This window comes from Aplidium turbinatum, chromosome 2 (genome assembly GCF_918807975.1).
Source record: "Aplidium turbinatum chromosome 2, kaAplTurb1.1, whole genome shotgun sequence".
Classification (NCBI taxonomy): domain Eukaryota; kingdom Metazoa; phylum Chordata; class Ascidiacea; order Aplousobranchia; family Polyclinidae; genus Aplidium; species Aplidium turbinatum.
The window spans coordinates 53,926,722-53,938,629 of NC_137473.1; the positions used below are offsets into that span (position 1 = coordinate 53,926,722).

Sequence of the window (11,908 nt, forward strand, 5' to 3'; positions counted from 1 at the left end):
TGAAAATGTAAAACAACAAGTTTTTGAAGACAAACTCCACAAAGGCATGTGAAACAATTTCAGTTAGGCAATTCAGAAGGCGTGGAGTAATCAGCATTTTTACGTGGATTCAACGTTTCTAGGCCTTGAATCAATGTGAAAATTGTTGGAACGCAACACGTTTGAACTTTCCAACCCAACGCGGGAAAACACTTTTGATAATGCTACTGGAGTCGCTTGTGACGTATTTCTCGAGCAGTTTTTCCACTTCTTGGTCATTTTGCAAAACATAAATGAAACACTGGACTTTGCACCTTGCCAGCGCCATTGAAAACATTTTTTTTTCAGTAATTTTTTATGAAATGTATTCTTGAGTGTTCAGTTTACGCATTTTAATGCTTAATTCCCGTTTGAAAATTTCATTTAGTATGCCTTTAAAAAAGACTTGTGAAACTAAAGCCGTTTACTTTGGTGTCTGCGCAAGGTAAGTTTTGCTTTCAAGATGAAAACTACCTTTTCAATTTGTGACACAATCAATCAATCAATCATTTTATTTTTCGTCATTAACGCGTCCTGGACGAAAAAGATACTAACTACAAAAATCGATATAAACCTACCAGCACGTTAACGAACGGGAAAAGGTGGCAAAACCTTGAAAGGTTTAAAACGTGCCTGAATGAAAAATTATGTAGTAGGCTAGAAATCAGCAGTTAGCACGGCCACAAAACCCAAAAAAACAAATAGCAAAAAATAAAACAAAAACAGAGAGAAGCACACATGTAGTAATGAATGACAGCCTAATGAAAAGTGTTGTGGATTGAATTTGCCAGTTCCAATATTGATGTGGATGAGCAGTCATAATAATAATAATAATAATAGGATGGAGAAAGAAAACCGGACATAAAAGAAACCCATCCTCAGGCAAAAGCCCGTTTCAATGTGGCCCAGGAGAGCAGGTGTTGAGCTCTTTCTACGGTTAGTCTGCACATCACACAGTAGCCTAAGACGATTGAGGTTTGATATCCAGTTTAAGTTATTGTTTCTTGTCCTGGTGGGTGATGAAATGGTTGAGCTGGTAGATGATGATGTTGATGATGGATGATGATGTCCTGATGGTGTTGATGAAGCTCTCATCCCCATAACACAATATGTTATGATTACATTGTTATCTTTTACATTTGGTGTGATGGTGTAAAAAAAAAAAAAATTTGTATGAATTTGTGAAGATCATAAATTTTAGAATTTTAGGGCTATTATGAACAGTGTTCATAATCAATCAACAGGATTACAATCTGACGAAGAAGAACCTTCTCAACAAGTTGTGACTTCCGGAGCAATTGATCAAGGTATTCCAAGTTTACAAAGAAGTCAATCAGCAAGTTATCCAACAAAGTAGAATTTAAAGAGCATTCTCAGCAAGATAATATAGCGGGTCCAAGTGGACTTTCGGGCAGTGCTAGGAAGAGAAGATATACAGCTGCATCGGCAGGAATTTATGCTGCACAATCATCGGACAGCGAATATGAAGAAGGTAACGTGATTTTTGATGACAGTAGCGATACGTCATCGAAGTTTTTAGACGAATCATCAGATGAAGAGGTAAATTCACTCCTTGAGAGGAACTGTTTTGTTGCATCATCAGTTGAAGAGGATAGATTTATCCGTGTGGGGACATGTCTTGTTACGTCGGTTTCTAGTCTGCAAGGGCAAGCACGTCAATATGTCGTGGAAGTGACTGCAGATAATGCTCATGGCACATACTTTGTGAGTTTCCTAAAACGTAGCAAACTGATTTCACAACTCCTTTACCCTGTGCGAGCTGATGAGTAGGCTATCTTTTGCATAAAGATGACATTGTGAGAGCATTGGTTATCCAATATCCAATCGCTGTTGGTGGCACAAAACGCTGAGAATCTCAGCTTACCTTTGCATGCTCTCTCGATGAGTTATCTATCTGTTAAAGTTCATAATAGCCCCAATTGCATAGTGCTATCTGGTCACAGCGGTAAACCATAATTCTTCGTGGGAAAATTGTAACATAAAGTTCCCGGATCCGTTTGTCTGTACGTAATGACCGAAAAATAAACACACCTTCGAAACGTCTATTCAAAGTGTATTCCAGTAAAATTAGCCCGCGGCTATCGAAATGACTGGTGCAATGCCTTACACCTCTAAAAAACTGTCACTACGATACAGATTACTTGGATAAAAGACGGAGAGTTTGTCCAGCTAGCAAGCGCCAAATAAACCAGTTAAATGTGCGACCGACTTCCAACAAACAACTTCAAGAATGAATCAGAAAAATTTGTGATAACTCAAAGGCACGCCAGCAGTAGCGCGACGCAACAACATGTCCAAACAGGTTTAAACCGGTCTGACACGAGTCTTACGGACGATGGTGCAATTTTGGCTCATGTTTTAGGAATTTCCATGACGTAATATTCAGTAGACCCGAACGGTTTCTACATGACGTTTGACCAGGCGAACAACCGTCTGTAACACTATCTTGAACAAAAACAGAAACACTAATACAATGTGTGTTCATAATAGCTCCTTGGTTGGGGCTATTATGAACACCAAGAAAAATGGCGGAAAGGTTATGCAATAGGGCATTCAGCAAATTCCAATTTAGACTGATTTTCAATGAATTTCAGCCAATAAAATAAGAACAAAAACGTATTGCTAAAACGAAAAATGATGATAATTTAATCAAAGTTTTCCAAAAGAGGTTTTCACAACAGTCCAACCTTACCGTAGCTAAAAATACTAAACCGGTCAATCGGCTGGTAGTTGAAGATAAGCTAAGAGAAAATAAAATTATAAAGGTATCTTTAAAATTGCACTTTTGAAACGTTTTAAAATAACAGCAAATCTCGCAAAAATTACATATTTATTTTTAAAGTCTATTCAAATGTCCATATTGTGAACGGGATATCAGACAATAATGTTGTAGCAGTTGCTGCAAATGCATTCACGCAATTATAATACAACACTCAATACTGGTTATGTTCGTTTGGCATATTGTGAAAGTTGTTCTCTTCCGAACAGACAAAGATCCACAAAGTTACTTTTGTCACAGAGACATGGTCGTCCATGAGACTTGGAGCCATACCAAAGACATTTAAAAATGGTGCTGAACTTCATTCCTGCTTTGCATTCAGCAGAAGAGTGGGTTTAGGTACTTCCCCAACGTTGCTCGCAACCACTGAGCACTCTGCTTTCCGTGTTGGGAGATAAGCCCGTTACCCTACGTGATGAGAAAATTGCTTTCCAACAACAACAACAACGTGGAACTTCAAAAAAACAGGCGGTTGATGGCAATTCTTGAGCTCTCAACGTTAGAGCCTGGGAATGAGCCCAAACTCTTTAACAAACAAACAAATCAGCAACAGTTATACACAGGCTCAATGGCCTAGTGGTTTAAATGCCTGCTTCTGCCTTGGTGTGTGTAGATTTGATTTCCCTTCATCAGTAGATTGGGAAAATTAAGCGATTGAGCGGAAATGTTCGTGGTACCGGCAATTGATTGCAATTTAAGACGGTTGCAACGTTAGTCCTGGAAAAAAGTCCAGATTGCTCCACTAACAAACAAACTTTTTGCTTAATCTGAAATAAAACATTATGCCAAAATTTACATCCTTTTTATAAATACTTTGAGCCATTGCGAAAAGCGATTTTCAAGTTATGGAGAGGAGGCTAGACAGAAATTAAAACAAAACTTTTACATTTCCAGAAACTTTAGAATAATTTGTTGTGCTCTATAATGAAGTTGGCAAAAGTTGGATTAAAAAAAACAAAAACGATAACAATACAGTGAAGATGCATGTTGACAGATTTCTCGCAAACTAATAGAATCATCACATCAGAATTTAGTCGAAAAAAGGATTCTGAAACAACATCGCCCGGGGCGGAATACTGTCCTTATAACGAGATGAAGAGGGAAGGAACGTACATTCTCAACCTGAGTTTACTAGCCGAGTCGTGAGTGCTTTCGCCTCAGCTTCATGTGGGCCTTAGTTCGATTCCTGGTCGTGGCAGATGTTGATAGTGTTCTTCAGCAAAACATTGAGGATATTAGAGAATCTGCCTGGACATCTTCAACATAACATGGCATTGAAAAATTGGCGTCAATCAGAAGGTTTCACAATAATTGTAGGAAATAAATCTGAATATTATCCTAACGCCGATAAACCTTGAAAGACAACATAGATGCATCAAGTGGGGATGTCTGGGAGTCAATCTCGTATATTAGAAAGATGTTTTGCAAGTTTCCATAGTGATAACTTGTGAATTGTACAATATTCCATCACAATAAAGTAGCTATTTTTTGTTATTTCAGATTCAAAGCAGAATTTCAAAGCTGTTTGTTGAAATTTCTTCATTTTTGTGTCAAAATTTTATTAGTCATAGCCTCAACTAGTTTGTTATTGAAATCTGACAAGTCCGAGTATCGGAATTCGGGTATAGACTTGACTGCAAAAGGTTTCGGTTTGTGATAATCCCAAACAATATTGAAGATGAAGAAACTTTTATTCTTCTTGATGATTTCTTCCTTCTGGCAGTTCGGCTTCACTTGTAAGCAGAAAATATTATTTTAATAAATCTTCGGTTTATAAGATACAGTCTCGTGTTATTTTACTGTAAGCTAAAGTAAAATTCAAATCAAGAAAAATGTATCACAACACTCAACAAATTCTATTTAAGATTTCATCAATCTCATCCTCATCCCCGATCCTGCTTGAATGATCGGCGCTAGAGTGATAATATTTCCCCAATGGATGCTTTCAAAAGGTCGCATTAAACGAAATTAGACGCTGACAACAAAAGTTAACGATAAAAATTTATCTTTTTCTAGATCGTCCACGACCATGCTCGAAGAAGCTCAAGGCTCCGCGTGGAAGATTTGGCTATCCAGCGGAGGAGGAGGACAAGTGCGAGTCGTGTTTCTGGCAAATGAGACTCAAGAAGAAGCAATCCCTCCGCATCCTCTTTACCACCATGAACTTGAGGAACAGCGTCATCAAGGTTGGTTTGTTACTTTCATTGGCAGAAGAGGAAACGCAGCGAGTACAACATAAACACATCAAAACATCAAAAAGGTTCCAGTGTCCTTTCTCTTGAGCTACGATGAAGTGGAAGGTGTTTACATAAAATATTGATACTCAAAAACTTTTCAAACGTATGTGGTCTGTTGACAGAGGTCATAGGCTCTACACAATACAATTATCAAAGCGAAAGAGTTAGAAATGCCATCCACAGGTTCAAGGCAAGCAATTTGCCCGTGACAGTTACGAAACAATCGCAGTGTTGACAGGGATGGAAGACAAGGAGGTGATCATAGAACCTCCAAAGAAGTTTATCAGGATGGTCATGGATGGGATGGAAGGGTACTTCCAAGCTAATTACGAAGGTAAAATTTCATATTTGAAACTTTCTATAAACAGCGTCCTAATAAACAACAAACACATCATCACGATAGAGTGGCAGAAGTAAAAAGATCATACCAACTATTATTTGTGGTCTTATATCAATTTAATAAAAGTTGACCCAACATCCGTTCAATGAAAACAAATAAAAAAAAACAATGCAGTGCTGTTAGTGAAATATTTTGTGTTTTTGGAAAACCAGAAGATTGACAATACTACAGGTCTACTATATGACGTATGGTTTGTCATAATACAATATGATCACCCTATAAATTGCGCCAGACCAGAGACATATGTTTTGATATATTTCAAAATATAGAACTCCGATATCCGTACCGGTATAACATGGAATTAAAAGATGCTGGTAGATAACCTGTAGTCCTTACAAGGAATATCAGTGAGATTAAATTATTGTTTCTTTTAGCTTGCAGTTATGAAAGTTGAAATTAATTAGTATTTTCAATCAGCAAACTTGATTCGTAATTTATAAATTCATCGCAGTATTTTATTGCTCTCTCCCACCCCCGATGTTCACTGAGGGAGAGTGCAGCAACTTCGGGTACAGGAAGTATTCCAAATGCCACTTCAAGTGCAATTCATGGACAGGTTACTTCCCGCGCACACCGCGATCCATGGACATCAACGCAAGATGCAGGTGAGCTCATGAATCATTTAAATGTAGACGACGTCAGTTCATTTCAGGTGTTTTTATTTCTGACCATCACAGTAAAACCAATACACGTCAACATAGCAAAGGTCGAGAAAAAGGTCGAAGCGACAAAACGCAAACGTTAAAACGGGCTTGTGACCGGAGTAAGTTATTAAGTTGAAAGGATTTGGCACGGTCGCAACACCTTCAGGAAAATTTAAGATACAAAAGGAAATAGAAGAAAATGTTACAAAAAAAACAAAAAAACTGCGCAGATAGCTTTAACTGATATTTTCAAGAATTGTATAAATAAACATTTGCCATGAAGATCAGCCATGGTGCGTTATCAAGAGTGCTGATGGTCATGAGGGGAACACATCTGGATGGGTTTAGCTCATAGCAAAGAGGAGAAAGTCAGGCAAAGAAAACCCCACAAAGAAATCTTACCACGGACAAAGCCATTTCAAGCGCAACGCACCAGGCCTTGCAAGACACACAAAATAGTTACAACTTGACGACACGAAAACAATGACAAAAAAAATCAAAACAAACAAGCAATAACAACATCATCATCTTGCGGAAATCCAATTATACCCATGGAAATTATGTCTTGCGTGCTTGATATAAAGTTACGTCGATAAAGCGATAATTATAAGACCCTAGCCAGCTAAACTCGTCACCTCTTACACCGATCCAAAATCAGCAAACGTTGAATCGATGCAACGTCGCTGAGAGAACGCTGGTTTCATTGACAAGGCACCATACGAATTGTGTCATTCCATGATTGTGCCCATCTGTCATGATTGTGCCCATCTGTCATAATTGTGCCCAACTGTCATGATTGTGCCCACCTATCAAGATTGTGCCCAACTGTCATGATTGTGTCCATCTGTCATGATTGTGCCAACTGACATGATTGTACCCAACTGACATGATTGAGCCCAACTGACATGATTGTGCTCATCTGTCATGATTGTGCCCATTTGTCATGATTTTGCCCATCTGTTATGATTGAGTCCATCTGACCTGATTGTGACCATATGTCATGATTGTGCCAACTGACATAATTTTGCCTATCTGTCATGATTGTGCCCATCTGACATGATTGTGCCCAACTGACATGATTGTGCCCATTTGTCATGATTACGCCCATCTGTCATGCTTGAGCCCATTTGTCATAATTGCACCCATCTGTCATGATTGTGCCCAACTGGCATGATTATCCCAACTGACATGATTGAGTCCATCTGTCATGATTTTTCCCAACTGACATGATTGTACCCATTTGTCATGATTGCGCCCATCAGTCATGATTGTGCCCATCTGTCATGATTGTGCCCATCTGTCATGATTGTGCCCATCTGACATGATTGTGCCTAACTGACATGATTGTGGCAATCTGTCATGAATTGATTGTGCCCATCTGTCATGATTGTGCCCATCTGTCATCTTGTCAGTGCGGTGCCACGGAGCAAACAGCTAACCACATCATCTTTGGGTGTCCCATCTCTTCCCCTCCCAATGGAATAACAGGCCTCCGTACACTAGATGACTTGACGAAAAGTTGGCTCCAAGTCCTTCCATTCGGCTGACCACAAACTTTCTGCTTCATACGAACGACGACGACGACGTGCCCAATTGATATGATTGTTCTCAAGTTATATGAAGCTTATTGATAACTAGGGCAACCAAATTTTTGACCTAAAAACTTAAAATTTTGACTTTATAATTTACAAATTTTGACCTAATTTTGACCAATAACTTTCTGCGTTTGCAACCCAAATGCGAAATACAAATCATGTTAGAAATCAAACCGTAAGGTAAGAATATCTTCTTTTTCTAATAAAATAAAAGAAAAATGTGGAAGACTCAATGACACCACAGCTAACGAACATGTAGGCCTAACGAAAATCACTCGAAAAACTGCAAAAGATAAATATGGAGTGTCTTTAAATATCCCGAAATTACTGAGGGGATTCTGCAGTATTATACTTTAACATCAAGTAATGTTTCACATTATCGCCTTTGAAATTCCTGTCTCTCGTCAAATTTTTTTCTAAAATGGACAAACTTCTCACTACTGATACAGAAGTTGCTTGGGAGTTCCTCAGCAGGCTATATAAATGTGGTGAAATATCATCTCGTCCCATTTTCCAATTTGGCAAGGCGAAACAAGACTATTACCACAGAAATTGCAACAAATGGATTATTACGTCAGAATAGCAACATAAATTGCAACAAAAAATCAGTATCTGTGTAGCTTTAATAAAATATCAATAGAGAGAAGAAAAACTACGTTAAAAGAAAATTTTGACCTAACCAAAAAATTTGACTTTTTTTTGACTTAATAACTTTGAAACCTCTCTTCATGTCAGCCTGAAATTTAGTTTCTGGACGTTTTATAAACTTTGAACAAGGCAGAAAAATTTTGACTTTATTGACTTTTGGTTGCCCTATTGATAACACTTTCAAGATGAATGAACTTTGATATATTTCCAGAGGCAATCAACTTTGGACAGAAAACTTCGAAACCAAATGTGTCGATATCCCTGAATTCGAAGAGACATGTTTTGGTGATGAAAAGGTTGGTGCCTAGTTTTGAAAACAACAGTGTCATATGTAAAACAATTTTTCATTAAATGAATAATCAATTTTTTTTTTGTATTTAGAAGTGTCCTTTCAATGACCTCCAAATAAAACAAGTCTTTGAAGATCAATGGGATTTAGAGGTAATTTAGACATGCCAGTGTGTTATAAAGTAACTATCATAAAGCAAGTACATTTATGTTATCAGCTGTGTTTGTGTTTGCAGAGATATCTTCCGGTAATTCTTCCAATCTCTCCTACCCAAGAAGACACTCCTGACTCTCTAAGAACTTTGCTTTCTCCTGTCGATCTTAAGTCATTGATCTGCGATGGAGTATTGGCTTGTGACAGGAAGGATGATGACCAGTACAGTGTACATATGTGTGGCCGTCATCCCGGTGAGTTCCACATCAATGTATTCAAGATTTTAAGTCTTTGTTAATACTCTTCACTATTGTTTAGAGATGGCCCTTGGAATGCACCAATGATTAATTTTTACATACAGTAAAATATGCAAAATCTTTTATAGTTTTTGTTTTATTTTAAACACTTTGTGGTTATAGAAAACAATTGATGTCTAAATTCTGTTCTACATTTTCGTGCTACTGGCAAACTGCTTAACATATCCAGTTTAGTTGGATTTTAACTTTTAAACTCCAAAAAAATTTAAATGAGCATCGACCTCAACTCTAACGATGACTTGAAGACAATATTATTTGTAGCCTAACTTTCTTTATTTCGTTCAGTTCGTGATTTTATGGAGCCATGCTTCGTATGTCGTCACATACGCAAGGCGTGCATTGTTTAATCAAATATGAAGATGGTCCGTATTTCTATGATGTCATTGGAATCTAGATAGGCAAACACCCTGAGATCGAAATTTGCATCATCTGAGGACACCCCTGAGACACCCCACATGAGGTCGAGACATTTTTCCATGAATGGATTCAAATATTATTCAGTTCTTTGATGCTTTTTGTTTTTATGACACAACTGTTTATATTTATGACGTTGCGCTGTCATTTACTTGCTTTGCACTTTTGGATTTTATTAATCTACAGTCACTGCGAATGGACCAAGCGCATAACTTGGATCACCTTCAACGCAAGTTACAAAGAAGTTAAGAAAGACTGAGCCTTTCAACCTTCGGCTGATAAACGTATCGGCTCTTGCGATATGTTTCTTGGCTTTTCTGTTTTTCGAGGAAATTCTTTTTTTTTTTTTGGTGCTAGTCTCAACACAATAAATATACAGTAGCTCCCCAAAATTACTAAACCGGTCAGTCTGCTGGTAGTTGAAGAATAGAAAATGAAATTATAAAGCTATCTAATGGCACTTTTGAAACGTTTTAAAATAACAGCAAAAGCAAAACTCACAAAAATCAAACATTTATTTTTACAGTTTATTTAAATGTCCGTATTGTGAACGGGATATCAGACAATAATGGCGTAGCAGTTGCTACAAATGCATTTACGCAATTACAGTTCGTTTGGCATTGTGTGAAATTTGTTCTCTTCCGATCAGACAAAGATCTACAAAGTTACTTTAGTCACTGAATATGGTCGTCCATGAGACTTGGTCTTCTATGAGACGTGGTCGTCCATGAAACTTGATCGTCCATGAGAATTAGTCGTCCTTGAGACATGGTCGTCTATATGAGACTTGGTCGTCCATGAGACTTGGTCGTCCATGAGACCTGGTCGTCCATGAGAATAGGTCGTCCATGAGACTTGGTCGTCCATAAGAATATGTCGTCCATGAGACATTGAGACATGGTCGCCTATGAGACGTGGTCGTTTATGAGACTTGGTCGTCCATGAGAATTGGTCGTCCATGAGTCTTGTTTGTTCAAGAGACTTGGTCGTCCGTGAGACTTGGTCGTCCATGAGACTTGGTCGTCCATGAGACTTGCCTGCCTCTAAATCCAATCTATTGCCTCTAAATCCAATCTATTGGTAATTCCTCCTAAAAAAGGCTACAACAAAATTGATGAATTCCATGTTTTCTATAGGGCTGTTGAGCTAGAAACTGTCGACCACGCTAAGTATCTTGGAATAATAATTGATAAACAGCTCTCATTCGAACCTCACATTGATGCTCTTAGATTTAAACTTGCTAGATCTGTTGGTATTTTGTCGAAACTTAAACACTTTCTTCCTTTCAATGCTAGACTGCAGTTATATTATTCGCTCATACACCCACATATTATGAATGGAATAGCCATTTGGGGCTCTACATATATATAGAGCATATATCGATAAACTACAAAAGTTGCAAAACAAAGCAATAAAAATAGTTGCTGGAGGGTTGTGGTCAGAACACGTTACACCATACTTTAAGCAGGTAAAAGTTCTAAAAATAAAAGACATTTACAAACTAGAAATTGCTAAATTAATGTTTAAATATAACCATAATTCTTTACCCTGTACTTTTTCGAATTACTTCCAAAAAACATCAAACGTTCATAATCGCTCAACTACAGTAGATGCTCAATCAAAAATGATAATTACATTGTTCCTCTGTATGCTACTTCAAAACTTCAACGAAGCATCAAGTATAGTGGAGTAAAAATATGGAACTCAATCCCACTAGATATTAAAAAAAAATCTTTTGACTCATTTAAAAAACTTTACAAAAACTATCTAATTGCAGAATATTAAAGTTGATTGCAGTGTAATTTACTAATGTGGACCGATATTCTTTAAGCTTTTAATCGTTGACTATCAACACCTACGGTAATATTGGAACTTGTAATTTTGACATATCATGGATGCAAGTTTGTTTCCTGTCTTGACTCTTTGTTGCTAGTGTAGATATTTTAGTGTAATGTTTACTAAATGTTTATTCATCGACTTGGCTGAAGGTGGCTGCTTGACTCGAAGACCGTCATGGTCACTTTGCAGGTTCCGTTGTGATTTACTTATCAACGGTGCAGTGTACATTTTTTATTTTTCTTTGTTTCAATTGTGTTCGTTAAGCGTACTGCATCATTTAATGATTTTGCTGTTATAATATTGCACAACAAAATAAACCAACCAATCAATCAATTGGTCGTCCGTGAGACTTGGTCGTCCGTGAGACTTGGTCGTCGATGAGAATTGGTCGTCCAACCGCTTTGATGCCTGGCTCTCTTTAAAAAAATAAAAAGTAATGACAATCACAGGTGGCTCGTATGAATTGTTGTCAAACTACTCTCATCGGCAACAGTGTCATGTGGTCAACATTCACAAACAACAATCACAGGGGTCAAGTGGTCTGAGTGCTCATC

At 37.6% G+C, this 11,908-nt stretch overlaps 1 protein-coding gene across 1 annotated transcript; it reads left to right on the forward strand.

Annotated features, from left to right (window-relative positions):
* Positions 1 to 407: 407 nt before the first annotated feature.
* On the forward strand, positions 408 to 11,681 carry LOC145764428 (uncharacterized). Its single transcript, XM_082576042.1, has 11 exons — positions 408 to 463; positions 1,326 to 1,743; positions 3,028 to 3,147; positions 4,497 to 4,554; positions 4,835 to 5,004; positions 5,239 to 5,389; positions 5,907 to 6,060; positions 8,554 to 8,638; positions 8,724 to 8,783; positions 8,867 to 9,038; positions 9,387 to 11,681. Exons 1-11 carry the CDS (start codon positions 408 to 410, stop codon positions 9,446 to 9,448), a joined length of 1,506 nt encoding a protein of 501 aa, XP_082432168.1. The 3' UTR covers positions 9,449 to 11,681.
* Positions 11,682 to 11,908: the final 227 nt, after the last annotated feature.

What these genes read in the sequence shown, in the direction of transcription:
- LOC145764428 (XM_082576042.1), top strand. Translation starts at nt 408, where the DNA reads ATGCCTTTAAAAAAGACTTGTGAAACTAAAGCCGTTTACTTTGGTGTC. An exon ending in GCTTTGCATTCAGCAGAAGA is followed by an intron (nt 3,148 to 4,496) that starts GTGGGTTTAGGT and finishes ACAATATTGAAG; the next exon opens with ATGAAGAAACTTTTATTCTT. An exon ending in TGAGGAACAGCGTCATCAAG is followed by an intron (nt 5,005 to 5,238) that starts GTTGGTTTGTTA and finishes TGCCATCCACAG; the next exon opens with GTTCAAGGCAAGCAATTTGC.